General features: G+C 44.6%; 1 protein-coding gene across 2 annotated transcripts in view; it reads right to left on the bottom strand.

Annotated features, from left to right (window-relative positions):
* FBXW4 (F-box and WD repeat domain containing 4) overlaps window positions 1-8,706 on the bottom strand; it is a 62,487-nt gene extending 53,781 nt beyond the window's left edge. Inside the window, exons 1-2 of one of the 2 annotated variants that reach the window (XM_030486122.2) lie at window positions 8,321-8,684; window positions 2,504-2,536 (exon numbers count right to left, since the gene is read on the bottom strand). In XM_030486122.2, coding sequence (XP_030341982.1) covers window positions 2,504-2,536; window positions 8,321-8,571 — 284 coding nt within the window. In that variant the 5' untranslated portion in view covers window positions 8,572-8,684. Of the gene's footprint in view, window positions 1-2,503; window positions 2,537-8,320 lie in introns of both variants that reach the window. The other variant, XM_030486123.1, reaches the window with a different exon arrangement.
* Between the last annotated feature and the right edge of the window lie 6,224 nt (window positions 8,707-14,930).

Here is a 14,930-nt window from a genome sequence, read left to right as displayed (position 1 = left end):
GAGACATGGATTTGATGGATGGACCACTTGGCATATAAGGAATTGGCTGGATGGTTGCACTCAAAGAGCTGCGGTCAACAGCTCGATGTCCAAATGGAGACTGGTGATGAGTGCTCTTCCCCAGGAGTCAGTATTGGGACCAGCACTGTTCAACATCTTTGTCAGTGACATGGACAGCAGGATTAAGTGCAACCTCAGAAAGCTTGTCGATGACACTGAGCTGTGTGATGCAGTTGACAGACTGGACAGAAGAGATGCCATCCAGGGCGTCCTTGACAGGCTTGAGAGGTGGGTCCGTGCAAATTTCATGAAGTTCAACAAGGCCAAGTGCGAAGGTCTTGCACCTGGGTCAGGACAAGCCCAGACACAACTACAGACTAGGCAGAGAACGGACTGAGAGCAGACATGAGCAGAAAGACTTGGGGGTGTTGGTTGATGAGAAGCTCAACATGGCCCAGCAATGTGCACCTACAGCCCAAAAAGCCAAGTATATACTGGGCTGCATCAAAAGGAGTGTCACCAGCAGGTCAAGAGAAGTTATTCTCCTCCCTACTCAGCTCTCATGAGACCCCACCTGGAATACTGCATCCAGCTCTGGGGCCCCAACATAAAAAGGACATGGACCTGTTGGAGCAAGTACAGAGGAAGGCAGCAAAGATTATCAAAGGGCTGGAGCACCTCTCCTATGAAAACAGGCTAGGAGAGTTGGGCTTCTTCAGCCTGGAGAAGAGAAAGCTCCAGGGAGCCTTAGAGTAGCTTTCCAGTACATAAAAGAGACCTACAAGAAAGTCAGTGAGTACTTTTTACAAAGGCATATAGTGACAGCACAAGGAGGAATGGTTTTAAACTGAAAGAGGGTAGATTTAGATCAGATATTAGGAAGAAATTCTTTACTGTGAGGGTGATGAGACACTGGAACAGGTTGCCTGGAGAAGCTGTGGCTGCCCCATCCCCGGCAGTGTTCAAGGCCAGGCTGGATGGGGTTTTGAGCAACCTGGTCTAGTGGAAGGTGCCCCTGCCCATGGCACCACAGCTGGAACTATAAGATCTTTAAGATCCCTTCCAACCCAAACCGCTCTATGAGTCTACAAAAATGTTCTTAAAGCCTATCAGAGCAAGGCTATCTTTGTTGTTAGTTAACTAACCCCAAAAGCATTCTATCAGGACCCCAAATCATAAAGTGCGATACATGACCTGAGATAACGCATGTTTCCAACTGCATGCACTCGTGATGGAAGCTCCCTTTACAAAGACTTTGTCACAGTACGAAAGAGAAGCTGAACATTTCTTACAGCCCGAGAGAGTGTTCCAGGATAAAAGCCATCCCAAGCAACCCATCATACAGGATTTTTCATTTCCCCCTTCCTACCTCACCCCACCCTACAAGAAAAGTTAAAAGTATTTTGCTCAAATTATGGATTTCCTCTCTTTCTTGGCAGAGTTACTAAAAGAAATGTAATATTCCTTCTGGAACCCACTTCCCAGCTGCTGAAGTGAGAGACTGGGACTATCCCCCCACAGCACCACTGACCCAGGTGACCTCAGCCACCATGGCAGTTGTTGGCCTGGGCCCCAGCAGAAAGCAATGAAAGAATCACTCAGCCAGAGACTAAGCACATCTCATCCTAAAGCTTCACCTCCAACAGCTTTTGCCTTCACTGATTCCCTCCCAAGCCAAAGTCCTTTGCCATCAGAAATGCTATTTCTGCAATAGCAAGAGCTTCTGTGCTTTACTGCATCCTAGGGAGGTTTCTACTAGCCATCTACAACTTCAGCATGTGCCAAAACAATGCTGCCTGCAACACCACATACCATGTTACCGAAGGTAACACCAACATGTCATACTGTGTATTTTCCCAGCTGCATGGGGCATCCTAACCCATCAAAGTCCTTCACATTTTGCTACATTTTAGGTGCTGAAAAGCTCATCTGGAAATGCAAATCTGCAGAGACCTGCTGAGACCGAATCTCTTCTGTGGACAAAATCTGCTGTGTGCATAAAAGCTGTCACCAGCCTGCCTCAGGCCTGACTGGAAGGGTCATAGAGAGGAACAAATAGGTCACAGTAGCTAAGCCCCAGTTTCAGCCTTGGCCCTGTGGCAGGGATGGCCAACACAGGGACCAACTGCACTTATTTGTGTAATGGGGACACACCTGTTGAGTGGCAGGGTCTCAGTGCAGTTACAAGTCACAGGCCACCAACAGACAGCCGAGAGGGAAAAGCTATTTCTGTCAGGAGCTCCTGTTGCTGTCCTCAACAAGTCAGCCAGCTTTCAAAACGGCTCTTCCACGACAAAAATTCCACCTGAATTCCTTTAGCACGTGACCCACACTTAGCTTACTGCCAGGTTCAGCCTGTCTTCTGTGCTCCCCCCCTTCCTATTTGACACGGGTTCAAATAACTCCAAGATGGAACAGAGCTCTGCAGACTTCTCTCGCTGTTTCTTGCCTCCTCTAGTGTGTCTATGCTATCTCAGGCAGTTACCAGTCTGTGCAGATTTACCTCTCCACCTCAAGCTCTGGTGAACGATTCCAGCTGCATGAAGAAGCCAAAAACTCGAATCAGAATCACAGATGCAGAAAAAATTCCGTACATGCAGTAAAGATACGTGCCTTCACATAGGCTTCCCAAAAAAACATCACCACCAAGGCTTCGCCAGACCATCCTGCCATCAAATGCCCTCTCCCCTACAAGTGGTTGAAATGGGATCATGGCTGGAAACTCCAGGCAGGGCTTGGCCTTTAACGTGAACTTACGTAGGCTTTTTGGAGATGAAATCTGGGCTGCTTCAAAACAGGCATGGCCCTGGGAAGACCTGAGAAAATCTGCAGCTGCTCAATGGTTGTCACATATATTCTGATTTGAAAGAGTAGATTGTCAGGGTAGTATTTTGATAGAGTGGAACAATCCATAGCTAGCTCACTTATGCAGGTTACAGGGATAATAGCAGCAAGCACAGCACACATTTTTTTAAGCCCTGAACTAGATAAAATTCTTCCTCCCCTTTGAACTCGTGAAGATTTTAAGGGAAGGGTAGGCAGGCCTGATGAAACTCCTACAAACAATTTCGCATTCCCAGAACAAGGAGCAGTTTCAATATTGTGGAGCTGTCCTGGCAGATCTGACCTGCCCAGAACTAAGTGCTGTAGACACAATAGGAACGAATATAACAGGAGTTTCTAAAAACCACTGACTTTTCCAGCACAAAGCAATAGCTGTGTGCCCTCTTCCAGGCTTTTGCCGTTATTGCAATATCCTCCCCAGAGTATTCTCCTTTGCATCATCTGCACCAGTTCATTGCCTACTTCATTTCTGACGAAGTAATGAAACTTTGGTAAAACACGTTTTAAAAGATGAAGGAAACTGAAGCAGCTTTACAGGCGTTCACACTCCCTCCCCCGCCAGCACTGGAGGCAGAGGTCTCCTATGATTGCTGCAGTTTGCATTAGGATTTGACTTGCATAGGTTGGCCATTTCCTGCTCCTGCAGGTGTATATATTCTTCCAAGATCTGGAGAAAACACAGCTTTTATTAACTCACAGAATTGCTTGCACAAACTCTTAAATACTCAAAGATGATAAAATCATAAGTTAATGAATCTCTATCTCTGAACTGGAGAATATACCATGTTCCTAGTGGGCAAGGCAGGACAGGAGACAGGGAGAGAGAAGACATGCAGTGGAACGTTTATATTTTGACAACAGCTATTAATATATTACAAAGAGCACATTGTCAGGCTATTTAGGCTGCAACTTTTAAGTTGCCCTCTAAAATTCCTTTGTAACTAAGGGGAAATAAGTTTAGCCCAGCTGCAACTTTATTCCCTTCTTGCATGCTTTAAATAAAGAACCACCTTGCAATGAGCCCTTTGCCTCTCCGATTTCTCCAGTCCAAGGTGGTCCAGCAGGCAGGCGCTGGATGAAAACTTAAAAGCACCCTCTGCTATTCCTGGCTCTGACACTGACCTGCTGCACAGAGGGCATCTTGGTTGACATCTCTCTGCCTCTTCTTCCCCTCCCAACCCTTGTTCACCCTGGCTATTTAGGCAGCAAGTAGAGACTGCTCTTGCTGGGCCTGTACAACAGCTGGCAAAACAGACACAGGCTACCAGACACAACTGTAATATCACTACGCTCACCAAAAACCCCAAAGCCTTTGTGCTACTGCTCAGCTACAGTTTAGCTGCTGAAGGCATTCTTAAGCCTTAACTTTTCTGTGATATGCTGCCATGCATTTTTGGAACAAAAATGCTCCTTTCGCCTTATGTCACGAAGACACGGCTCGACTCTTGCTTCAGCTGCTTTTACAAGCAAGTGAAGCAAAAAATCTTCAGCGTAGGGACTATCCTTTTACCATCCCCATGACAAGGTCTTGCTGCAGTACAGGAATTAAATTAAATTAACAATACATTAAATTAACATGACTATACAGAAAAAGTGGCAGCCTGACATACAGAGACTTGTAGGACAAGTGCCAAGAACCACATCCATCTAAACCCACTCTACACTTCCATAATAGTGACACAGCATCCTATTAAGCATTTACTTATTGCTGATTCAAAGAAAAAATGGCACATTTTTAACTCTAAGAATGTGCTTTAAGAACCCTTCCAAGTCAGGCCCTGCTCTCCCTATCCTACAGTAATTCACACTGATGTGAACCTAGTGATCCCCCCCAAAGGAATGAAGCATACAGACGCATCGATCAAATCCAATTTCTTTCCTCTTCTGCAAGTGCACAATTAAGTCAATACCTTAAATACTTAACTTTGCTTACATCTGCAGCTCCCTATTAGCTGAATCTATCAGAAAGGGCAAATACGAAAGACTGTCAATGTCGTGAATATGTTTTTTCAGCATAACAGCCAGTGTCTGGGATTAAGTCCACATCTTCCTTTCACAACATTAGCAACTCCATTTAAAATTGCTTAAGCCTGTGTCCCGAGATAACCAAACTGGCAATATTTAAAGGTACATAGTTAGGATGAGAAGTAGGTAATTTTAAAAATTAAAATCAAATCACTCCAGGTATACCACAATTTCTCTTTTCCATGCTGCTCACAAGGTTTTGCAAACAGTAATAAATTTACCTCTCTATTTCAGCATAAAAAGTTTTATAAGCAAGCTGACTCTGCAAACAGTTGTTTCACATGCAAGCTAAAGCCTGTTCCCTCCGATCTTCTCATTACAATTATCTGAAGATATACCTAACAGAAGCAACATTTTAAAGGAATGGTGTCATTTTCAAGTTAATCACCCTTTTAAAAAATGGAGAAATGGGGGTGGGGGGATAAGTTTCACAGCTATCTTACACTCCAGGCTCAAATTTATCTCTATTTACAAAGCATTAACAGATGGCTTATCAGAAGTCATTTAACAGCAGAAATGATCAAACTATTCTGAGATGGTTTTTTGTTTTAAACAGTAAATACTCCCTAGGCTAGTTTTTAACTTCTGCCAGCCTCCCAGGGACCATCAGTTTAAGATCTAATGTTAGAACCATGCATGCTACATCATTAAGTACATTTACCATAAACGGTTCCAGCCTTTGCTTTCTCAATTGCGGACAGTATTGTACAAAAACCTCCTAAAAGCAAAAACCAGTATTCACCTCATGCAACATTATCCAGAATGTGCAACAGAAGCTTCAGCTCTTGAGCAAGTCAAAGCCAAGCTTGACAAACTCAAGATTTATGTCATATCACTAAGAAAGCACAGTTATCAAGAAGGTTCAGCTATCCATCACCCTCATCACCATTCTGTTTACCCAGTAATATTTTAGCTTAAATGGCTACTCAGCTCAAATCTAACCTCCTAACAAGTTCCTGCTTAGAACTACTATCAAGAAAAACTGCGTGCCCAGAAGCTTACCTCATTCCCTTCCTAACCTGTATTGGCTAGTCAAATAACACATCTTACTCCCTCGGTTGCAAGAGCAGCAATCTTGGAGATTGCTCTTCATCTTGGAGACATGCATGAGGTGCAAGTGGCATGGAAGAGACATGGCTATTTAAAACCTTCAAGCTGCCACAAAGACGAAACTCTTCTTCGGCTAAGCAGAAATTTTACAAAAGTACAACTCAACACATGCACTCATGCTGGTTCTTCTGGAGATGTACAGATATCCAGACCCCTAAGATGCAGCGATATGCCTTTGTCTTCTAACTGTTGCCAGAACTGTCTACACTACTACATCAGAACTTCTGCAACTGCCCCCAGATGCTGGAACTCCACACAGGGAACACAAGTGTTTGGCTTTCAGGCACTCTTCCTAAGACCTGGCATGCCATTTCAAAGAACCGAAGATCGTCCAAGCCTTCCAAGAAGTTAAAAGTAATTAAAGGATTCATCCTCCAGATATATCTCAAGGTTCCTGCATAACCAGCTTGTAATGTCACTCTGTGAGTTACCCATGATTGAACTCCCTAGAACCAGGGTAGCGCTGACCAGTACTAAAAGCAGCACTCAGTATTACAGTTGCTTAAAGAAAACTTGAAATTAGGACTCAGCACAAAAGCACATCCTAGAATTACTAAAAAAACCCAACCCTGTTCATAGCAAACCTAACAGCATTGAAATCCCTGGGAGCTTATGATACTCAAGCAGCCTTTCCTTCACTTAAACCCTCTGACCTAGCAAACCTCTTCTATAGCTGTTTATAGACCTGCATTCCTCCGCAGGAGGAAGTGGTGGTCCTTATACATGCTGCACCTGCTCTGCTGTACACCTGATCCCTCCTGCAACTGAAGGAGCATAGTATCACCTTATTCTTAATGAAAAATACAGAACTTCATTTCCTCAGGAGACAAAATCATATATCACAGTAGACAGAGTCCAATGCACAGCCATTCTGCTGCACTTATTCTTGCTGACTTCCAAGGAATATGTGCTTAACTTTCAAGCTGTGAAGACTGAATCGGTTGAAGTCCTGGCCTGAAAACCCAACACAAGGATTTTCAGCACCACCGAAGTTCTGTTTCTGCTAGCAGAAGCCATAATTATTTCTCTGAAGTCTGTGCCATTGATGAGATAATAATATGACACAGCAAAATAGGGCTCAAAACCTGAGATCCCTTCTTTCAATTCATGTCAACGTAGTATTTACAGAAACAATACTGAATCACTGGATGACAAATAAGATGCTGGGCTGGCAGATAAAGCAAAACCATAGGAAGGGACTCATACATCCTACAAACACAAACTTCCTCTTGGTATCCTTAAACTATCAAGGAAAGCTCACATTGTGTGGCTGCCTCCGAATGGCGTTTCATAAGCTAGCAAATTTGAGAAAGGAAGGCAATCTCTGGGTCTTTACCAACCACTGCTGAGGCCCAAGCCCCAACAGCACTTCATCCAGAAAGATGCTGGTGTCACACACAGCAAAGCCAAGAGGGCTTGCACATATTCTCAACCTGTGATGTGCTGTTGAACTGGGGAAAAAAACAGTAACAACCCCTACCCATAAACCTTTAAAACCCAGAAGCCACGAAGAGTCTGAGAGTCTCCTTCTCTATGACAGCCATCACCAGCTACACCGGCAAGCTGCTCCACTAACAGGATCTAAGAAATGTATGCCTGGGGCCCCACACCACGAAGGCTCTTGCGCCTAGTAACATACATAAGCCCACTCCCCAGCCTTTACTCAAGACGCCAGCACAGGTCTTGCTCCCTTGTAGCTTCTTCCCAGAGGTGTCTTCAAGCCCATGGCAGGGACCACTGCCCGGAACCGGGGAGGGAGCATGGGCACACAGGAATTACCCCAACTGCACAGGACAGCTCCCTCCATCTCCTCATGCTCCCAACTCCCTTAGCTTGAAGCCCCCGACCCTGTGTTTTGTTAGGAGAAGTTTGGGGGACAGAGATGATCTGGAGAGGCCTCAGGCCCCAACACTTCATGGGCCACTTCCACCAAGCCTGGCGCTGCGGGACCTGGGAAGCCCCCGCCATACTCGCCCGCTTCCTCGCCGGAACAAGAAGCACCTCCCCAGAAACCCCCCAACCCTCCAGGGCAGGGATGGGATCAGGGCCCACCACGCACGGTCCCTCCCCTCCCAGGGGCGGCCCCACGGCGGGCACAGCGCCACGACCCTTCCCGTGCCCTCGCCTCCCCTCTTGGCGCAAACTAACGGCACCGCAGCCGCGTTTCGAGAATAGCCTCCCCTTCCCTCCGCCCCCTCACGGCGGCGGGGAGTCCCCCTTAGCGACTACGCCAGGAGCGCAGAACGCCCCTTAGCAACCAACTAGGCCGCAAGATCCCCGGCCTTTCCCAGCCGCCGCGGCCGCCTCCCCCCCGCCCTTCCGCCGGGAAGGCCGCGCTTACAGGTCGGTGCCGAGCTGGGTGAAGCCGGAGTTGAGGCAGCCACGGGCTATGCGCCTCCAGAGGAGATCGCGGCTACTGAGGAAGCGCAGGCGGCGGCAGACTTGGCCCAGGCGGCCCAAGGCCTGCGCGTCCAGGTAGGAGCAGATGAGGAGCAAGAGCTCCTCGGGTAAGGCCCAGAGCGGGGAGGAGGGGGAGGCGGCCCGGGATCCCCCCTCCGCCTGGGGGGATCGGGGGCTGCCCTTCCTCCCCATGGAGCAGCAGCTCCTGCCCCTCCTCCCCGGGAGCCGGAGCTGCTGCTGCCCGGGGGAGGCCAAGCCATGGACGGGGCAGCCGCTCCCCAGTCACATGGGGCAGGAGCCGCTGCTGTCACTCCCCCACTCCGGGGGAGGAGACGGCTACCGGGGCGGGAGGGGGCACAGGGCTGCCGAGCCCACCCTCGTTAGAGAATTAGTTCGTTAACGGGAGGCGCTGGGACTCCCCCTGCCCAACTACTCTTCCCGCAGCAGCCCGGCACTCGGGTCCGCGTTCTTCCGAGTCGGGATTAGTAACATCGCTTGATCCACGTGTTCATTATTAACGTGAATAATTGATGGTGAGTACGGTGATCCCAGGTAACCAGAGCATCTGCTCCACCACCTGGAGCGACCTCAGTAGGCACTGCACCCCTTCCTTCGCAGGAAGGGGAACAGTAAGGTGATTAATGCTCATTAATTATCCTTGAGCAGTCAGGAGTGCCTGTCACCCACGAAGTGACAGCAGGGGTCATCTGGTGCTGCATGGCAGTTTTCGACACTCCCAAATTCCTGGGCTACGCATCCCCACATAAGAGCAGGCCCTGCTACAGTGGATTTAAGACTGGCTTTTCACAGGGACCCTTTGACACAGTCAGTTCTGCCTTCCAGGGCTCCACATAGCAGGGTCTGAAAAGCGCTCTCACTTCACGCATTTGGGTACATATATACAAGCATACCGCCCCGAAAGAACAGTTCATAATAACTGAGTCATTGTTGCCATCCACAGGAGCCTGGAGCACTGACAACGCAGGATTCTGGTCCAAAATGGCAAAGTAGCCCTCCACAGACAGTGGAACAGGAAAATATGAGTCTAGTGTTGTGTTATTCCTTCTTATAGTACTTTCCACTCCACAGAAGCGTGAAACACTTGGGGAAATTTCTCCCTCAAAATTATAAAATAGATAAATTATAAGATCATCATCTGCCTAGAATGCTTTGAACAGGTATCACTTACCCACCGCAGTCTGCATCTCCTTTTGCACAGTGGAGTAGGAAAATAAATCTCAGTATATAATGAGGTTACCATAGCATGCAGGATTTTAGACAGTACTTGCATCCTTTCCAGAAGGTCATCTTGTCTGTGTAATCTCAAGCACTCAAATATTCGTAAAACTAAAGCAGCAACTCTGGAAGCTTCATGTTTGAGAGATTCAAAACTGCTGGCTGAGGAACTGTGGTCCATTTACACCAAGTTTCAATACACCCTGGAAGTCAGGGAAGTTCCAGAAGGCAGCAAATGTTCTATCAGCACTTATAATGAGTGAATCAGATGGCCCAAGTAATTAAAAATTTCTCAACCTAAATTTGAGCTCAGGTGAAATAACAGCACATCTGGTACAGGACTTAAGTAGCCAACTGAAAGGGAGGTAATATAACAAATTTGCTTAACATGAGATTATGGAAACTTGGTATGAATGCAGTTTTATATCAACTTAATATCTTTTTGATGACATTAAACTTAACTCTTTTGTAATAGATTTCAGCAATGTCTGAAACATGAAATTATTAAAATGTGAATGACTTCATTTCAGTTGGTATTGTAAAGACAGATTTATTATCAAGTTGGTCTTTCTCTAGTAGGGTCCCATAGAGACAGCTTATGGACCCTACACTAGCATTTAAAAATATACATATTTTTACTAGCAACCTGAAAAAAATCTGAAATCATTATTAGCCAAGCTTTGTAGAAGGCACAAAGCATGGGGCAAGAGGCAAAGGATGCTTGTGGCTGCATAACCCTATGTTAAGTTTAAGCATAATCAAATCGTATGTATTTCAATCAAGCCAAATGTAAAGTCTCACATCTAGGAACAAAGAATGTAGGTCACCCTGAAAGGATGTAACTCTATCCCGCAAAGCTGCAATTCCGTAAAGACTTCATTAAGATGAATAATCAGCTGAACGTGAGCTCCTTCTGCAGTGCTGTGACCAAAGGGCTAGTGCTGTCCTGGGAAACAAACAAGAGCCAGGAGGTTCTTTCACCTCTGGTTTTGACTCTGTTGTGACTGCTTTGGAAATAATTTGTCGAGCCAACATTTCAAGAAGGATGTTGAAAAACTAGAGGGGTTTCAAAGAAGAGTAGTAAGAATGATTACAGGACTGTCAAACATGTTTTATAGTGAGACCCAAAGTGCTCAGTCTATTTAGCTTTCTAAAGAGAAGGTTAAGGTGTGAGGTGATCATACCTTGTGAGCACTGAAACAGGAAGAAAAATCTGGTAATACCAGGATCTTCTATTTAGCAGACAAAGAGATAACATCTCTTGGCAGAAGGCGATGGGAAACAAATTCATAAATAAAGCATGCTTTTGTAGTGAAGAAAATTAACTGTTGAGACAGTTTATCAAGATTTATGGTAGATTCACCATTAGTGGATTTAAAACAAAACAAAACAAACAACAATACCAGCTTTTTTGTTGTTTGTTTGGATTTGGGATTTTTTTTCCCTTAGAAGAAGAGCCTAGCAAGACCACAATGCTAAAACTTAAACCGGGAATTGACCTGGTGAGTCCTAACTTACTTAGGATATCGGACTAAGACGATCAAAGGGGTCCCTTCTGGTCTTAGTCTGCAGAGCCAACTTCTATATTGTATAGCGTGTGTTTCCCTGCACTGTGTGACTCCCATATTCCAGTGTACAGTAGTCTCCAGTCCGTGGCTGTGGTACTTTACCAGGAAGCTACTTGGTGCAGTCCAGAAAGAACCTGGGTGTAAAGTAACACGCGCAGTGTGGCCCTCTGGGACACCAGGACCAAGGTATGGAGAAGTGTGTCTGTAGAATTGGGGCCTTAGTGCTCTCCAATTTGTGACCCAAGGTATAAACAAGTGTGAAATACCTGGCTAAGATGAAACGTGTGTTTGCAAGCAGTGATCATGGAGAGGGTCAAATATGCTCCAGACAGAGGACACAGATCAATATGAAGAAAAATTATAAGTTACACTTAAATGTATCATTGTTTTCTAGTGGGCAATTGCCTTACAATATAGTAACAATAATTATTCTTTGCACAAAACATAGATATCATCCATTATTTTCTTAGGGTTTTGGTTTTTGGGGTTTTTTTAAGAGAAACGGACCTGCAACTGCATACACTTGTTCTCAGGCATGGGGTCAGCTACTGTGATTGCTGTGGAGCTCTCAAAGCTCTGCATCACAGGCTAAGAACCCAATAACACTAGTCTTCCCAGCAATGCCAAAGTAAGTGCATGTGTAGGTGTCTGCAAGAGAAAGAACCAAAGAAGATTCTGAACCATTACTGAAACTGTATGTTTAGCATGGTTATTGCCATTACATTGTTCATACTGTAATAAAGGACTCAGTGCAAGTCCTCAGTGCTGTATAATCGTAAAGTCAATAATACATCCTTCCCAAATCTTGCAAAGATCACAGTCTTGTCATGGCCCACAACCACTCAGAACCTCTATAAAATGGGGTAGGTTCTGTGCTGAAGTAGTAAACCATTCCAGCATCATGGCTTGCAGGGTTTCTACGCTAAAAACCAGGGGGCTTGTACATGTAAAGCTTGTGCTTTAACAGTGTAAGTCAATGAAATCCTGCTCAGAAGAAACATCATTTCAATACCTGTCTGTCAATTTTTATTTTTTTTCCTGTCTTCAAGGGGTTTTATTATTTCAGTGCCCTCAAATACACCTTTCCAGCTAAAGACACAATCATGTGGACAGCTCTTTGTTTTGTTTTTCCTTCCAACCAATGCTTTTGTGTATTTCTGAAACTTAAGACACCTCCTCTGCTACTACAGTACTTATCTGTAACACCATCGCTTTGAGGGATTAAAGCAGGTTACTTGTTACACACTTAGATCAAGAGTTATCTGAGTAGAAAGTCTATCCCGTTAGGGTTGGCGGAATCTGTTTTTGATCTTGAGTTGTTTTGATTTTCTCTGAGAGCAAGTAACATGTTATTTTAACTTCTGAATAAGGTGTGCTACCTGACTGTGTCTCTTCTGTTTGGCAGAAAGGATTAGAAACCTCCACGGAACTTGCACTCTATTAAAGCAGAGTGCTCACCATTGAGAGCCAAGGAGCCGAATTGTTTTCAGATTATATGTGTGTGTGTGTCTTTCCCACATCAAAGACTTTGATGGAAGCTGTTCACGCTATTGTCAGGAATGCAGGGATTGGCACAAAGGTGATTAGCAAAATTGCTTTTCTGCAGGAGAAGCACAAAAATTATCGAAGGATTAAAGAGGATAAAATTAAAAGGTTATGCTGAATTTGGGGGTAAATTTTCTCCTTTTTATCCCAAATTATACATATTGATTTGGTTTTACCTATAAAAGGTCTGCCAGAAGATATCAGTTTTAGAAGCTATTTGGTATGGATTCTGTTAAATGGCAAGGAAAAACCTTCCCTTAAAAATAATCCCAACAGACCTTACCCTGTGTGCTTCCAAACCCCATCTACAAGGAGCTTTTAATGAGTACTAAGAGCACGCAGATCCCTACAAGGTTCTCAGCAGCCACAGCATCGGGACCTTCAATCATAATTATGCTGAAAATTATGAAAACAAACAATTCCATAAATCAGTTTGTCATCAGTGATGCTGTTTGTTTACTTTTCTCACTACACTCTACTGACAAAGATACTAAACTGGGGGGATCGCTTTCATTATCCACTTGCTGGGCACATGCAATGCTTTTGTATTTTGATCAGCAGCTGAGCTGCTTGAATGGTTAGGGAAAAAAAAGGCAATAAAAAGGGATTCTCGAATATTTTAGTGTATGAAAATGAGCAGCCGTGCCTTCCAGAAGCTCTCTTGCTTGGCAAAACTGCAGTGCAATAAAAAATATCACCTCTGAAAGCCAGCAGAATTGTCTCATCTTGCTGGTTCAGACTCTGTTTATTGTTCGTTTTATTTTGGACAGTCCTCTATTATTTGCTACGTACCAGCCATATACCTGTTTCTTGTCTTTGCATTTTGGAGTTTGTTTGTTTGTTTTACTAATCTGTTATTTTGTGGAAGTCACCCAGAATATTTTATTTGTTTTTAACCTCATTTATCAAAGTATTATCTAAAGCATCTGTTCAGAAAATGTTCATTTTAACTGTTTTACCAACAATGACCTTCTTCCTCCCCCCCAGGCCACATCAAGTTGTCACTCACCAGACAGCTGTGGAATTTGGAATCATTCCTTTTAAACGCTTTACAATTCCAAATGGTAGATTTCTAATGGCACAATATGATTGCCACAAAGATCTTTAAATTTCCCAATCCTCCAGGCTTCAAAGGCTGGACCGTCCTTGATCTCCTGAAGGAATGCTTTTGAATCTTGTTCTTTTATAGGGACTACCTATGAAGATATTTTAGGGGCTTTTTCCTTTCATACTTAGAGCCTGAGGAACTAAACGTTCAAATACCCACTGGCTTCTTTGAGAGCAAGATGAAGACTTAAAAGTTGTTTCTAGAGATTTTCAGCTTTCATTAATTCCACAGGTTGTTCCAAAACTTTTTGGAGCATTTATAAAGCAACAGAAGAGTATCCTCAGTGTAGCAGTGGCTGTGATGGTGTTTTGTCTTTCATCTGCCTTCCACCTACATGGCTACTTCATGCAGTTCCTAGCCTGCCATGAGCAAGTCTGACAGTGTCCTGACTCATCGTACATCCGGAGGTACAGAGGGGTCCCTTACTCTTGGAGGATGCTCTGCTGTCATATCACTTACAAGTTAACAATTTGCTCAAGGAAAGTAAGCAAATCTAATCCTACAAGAAGTTTCGGGTCTGCCTTGACCACGCAACCAAGACAGAGCCTAATTACCTGCAACAATTACAAATTTGCTTCTTTCTCTCTTCCCCTACAGCCAGAGGAAACATTTCACTAGTATTCCTTTCTTGCACAGTAGGATTTCTCAGTCAGGAGTCTGACATTTTTTATTTCTCACTGGTTAATTCTGTTTTCTCTCATCACTGAAACACAGAATCTGAAGAGATTTATAGGGCAGCAACAGGAACCCAGCTAGTTCTAAAAACGGCCTTTATTTCTATTCGGTTCAGCTTATGCCAAGACATAAGGCAAATTTTACCCTCTATCCTCTTATTAATGAAGTATGTATATGCATATAAAAAAATTACAGAGTAAGGTATCTGCCTGTCCATACACTGTAGGTCCTAGTCCTGCAATGGAGCACCACAGGAGTCCCACCTAGCAGATTCATCTGTGGATTTGGGACCTTCAGCTGTAAATCCCTTGGGGAAAGCACTGTGTTTTTTATGCTGCTACAGTACCTCACATGACATGACCTCTGCTGTGACTGCAGGCTCTCAGGTATTATTATAAGGAGCAACTAATGCTCTGTCA

The sequence above is a fragment of the Strigops habroptila genome, chromosome 5, assembly GCF_004027225.2.
Source record: "Strigops habroptila isolate Jane chromosome 5, bStrHab1.2.pri, whole genome shotgun sequence".
Lineage (NCBI taxonomy): Eukaryota > Metazoa > Chordata > Aves > Psittaciformes > Psittacidae > Strigops > Strigops habroptila.
This window is presented reverse-complemented; position numbering and strand designations above follow the sequence as displayed.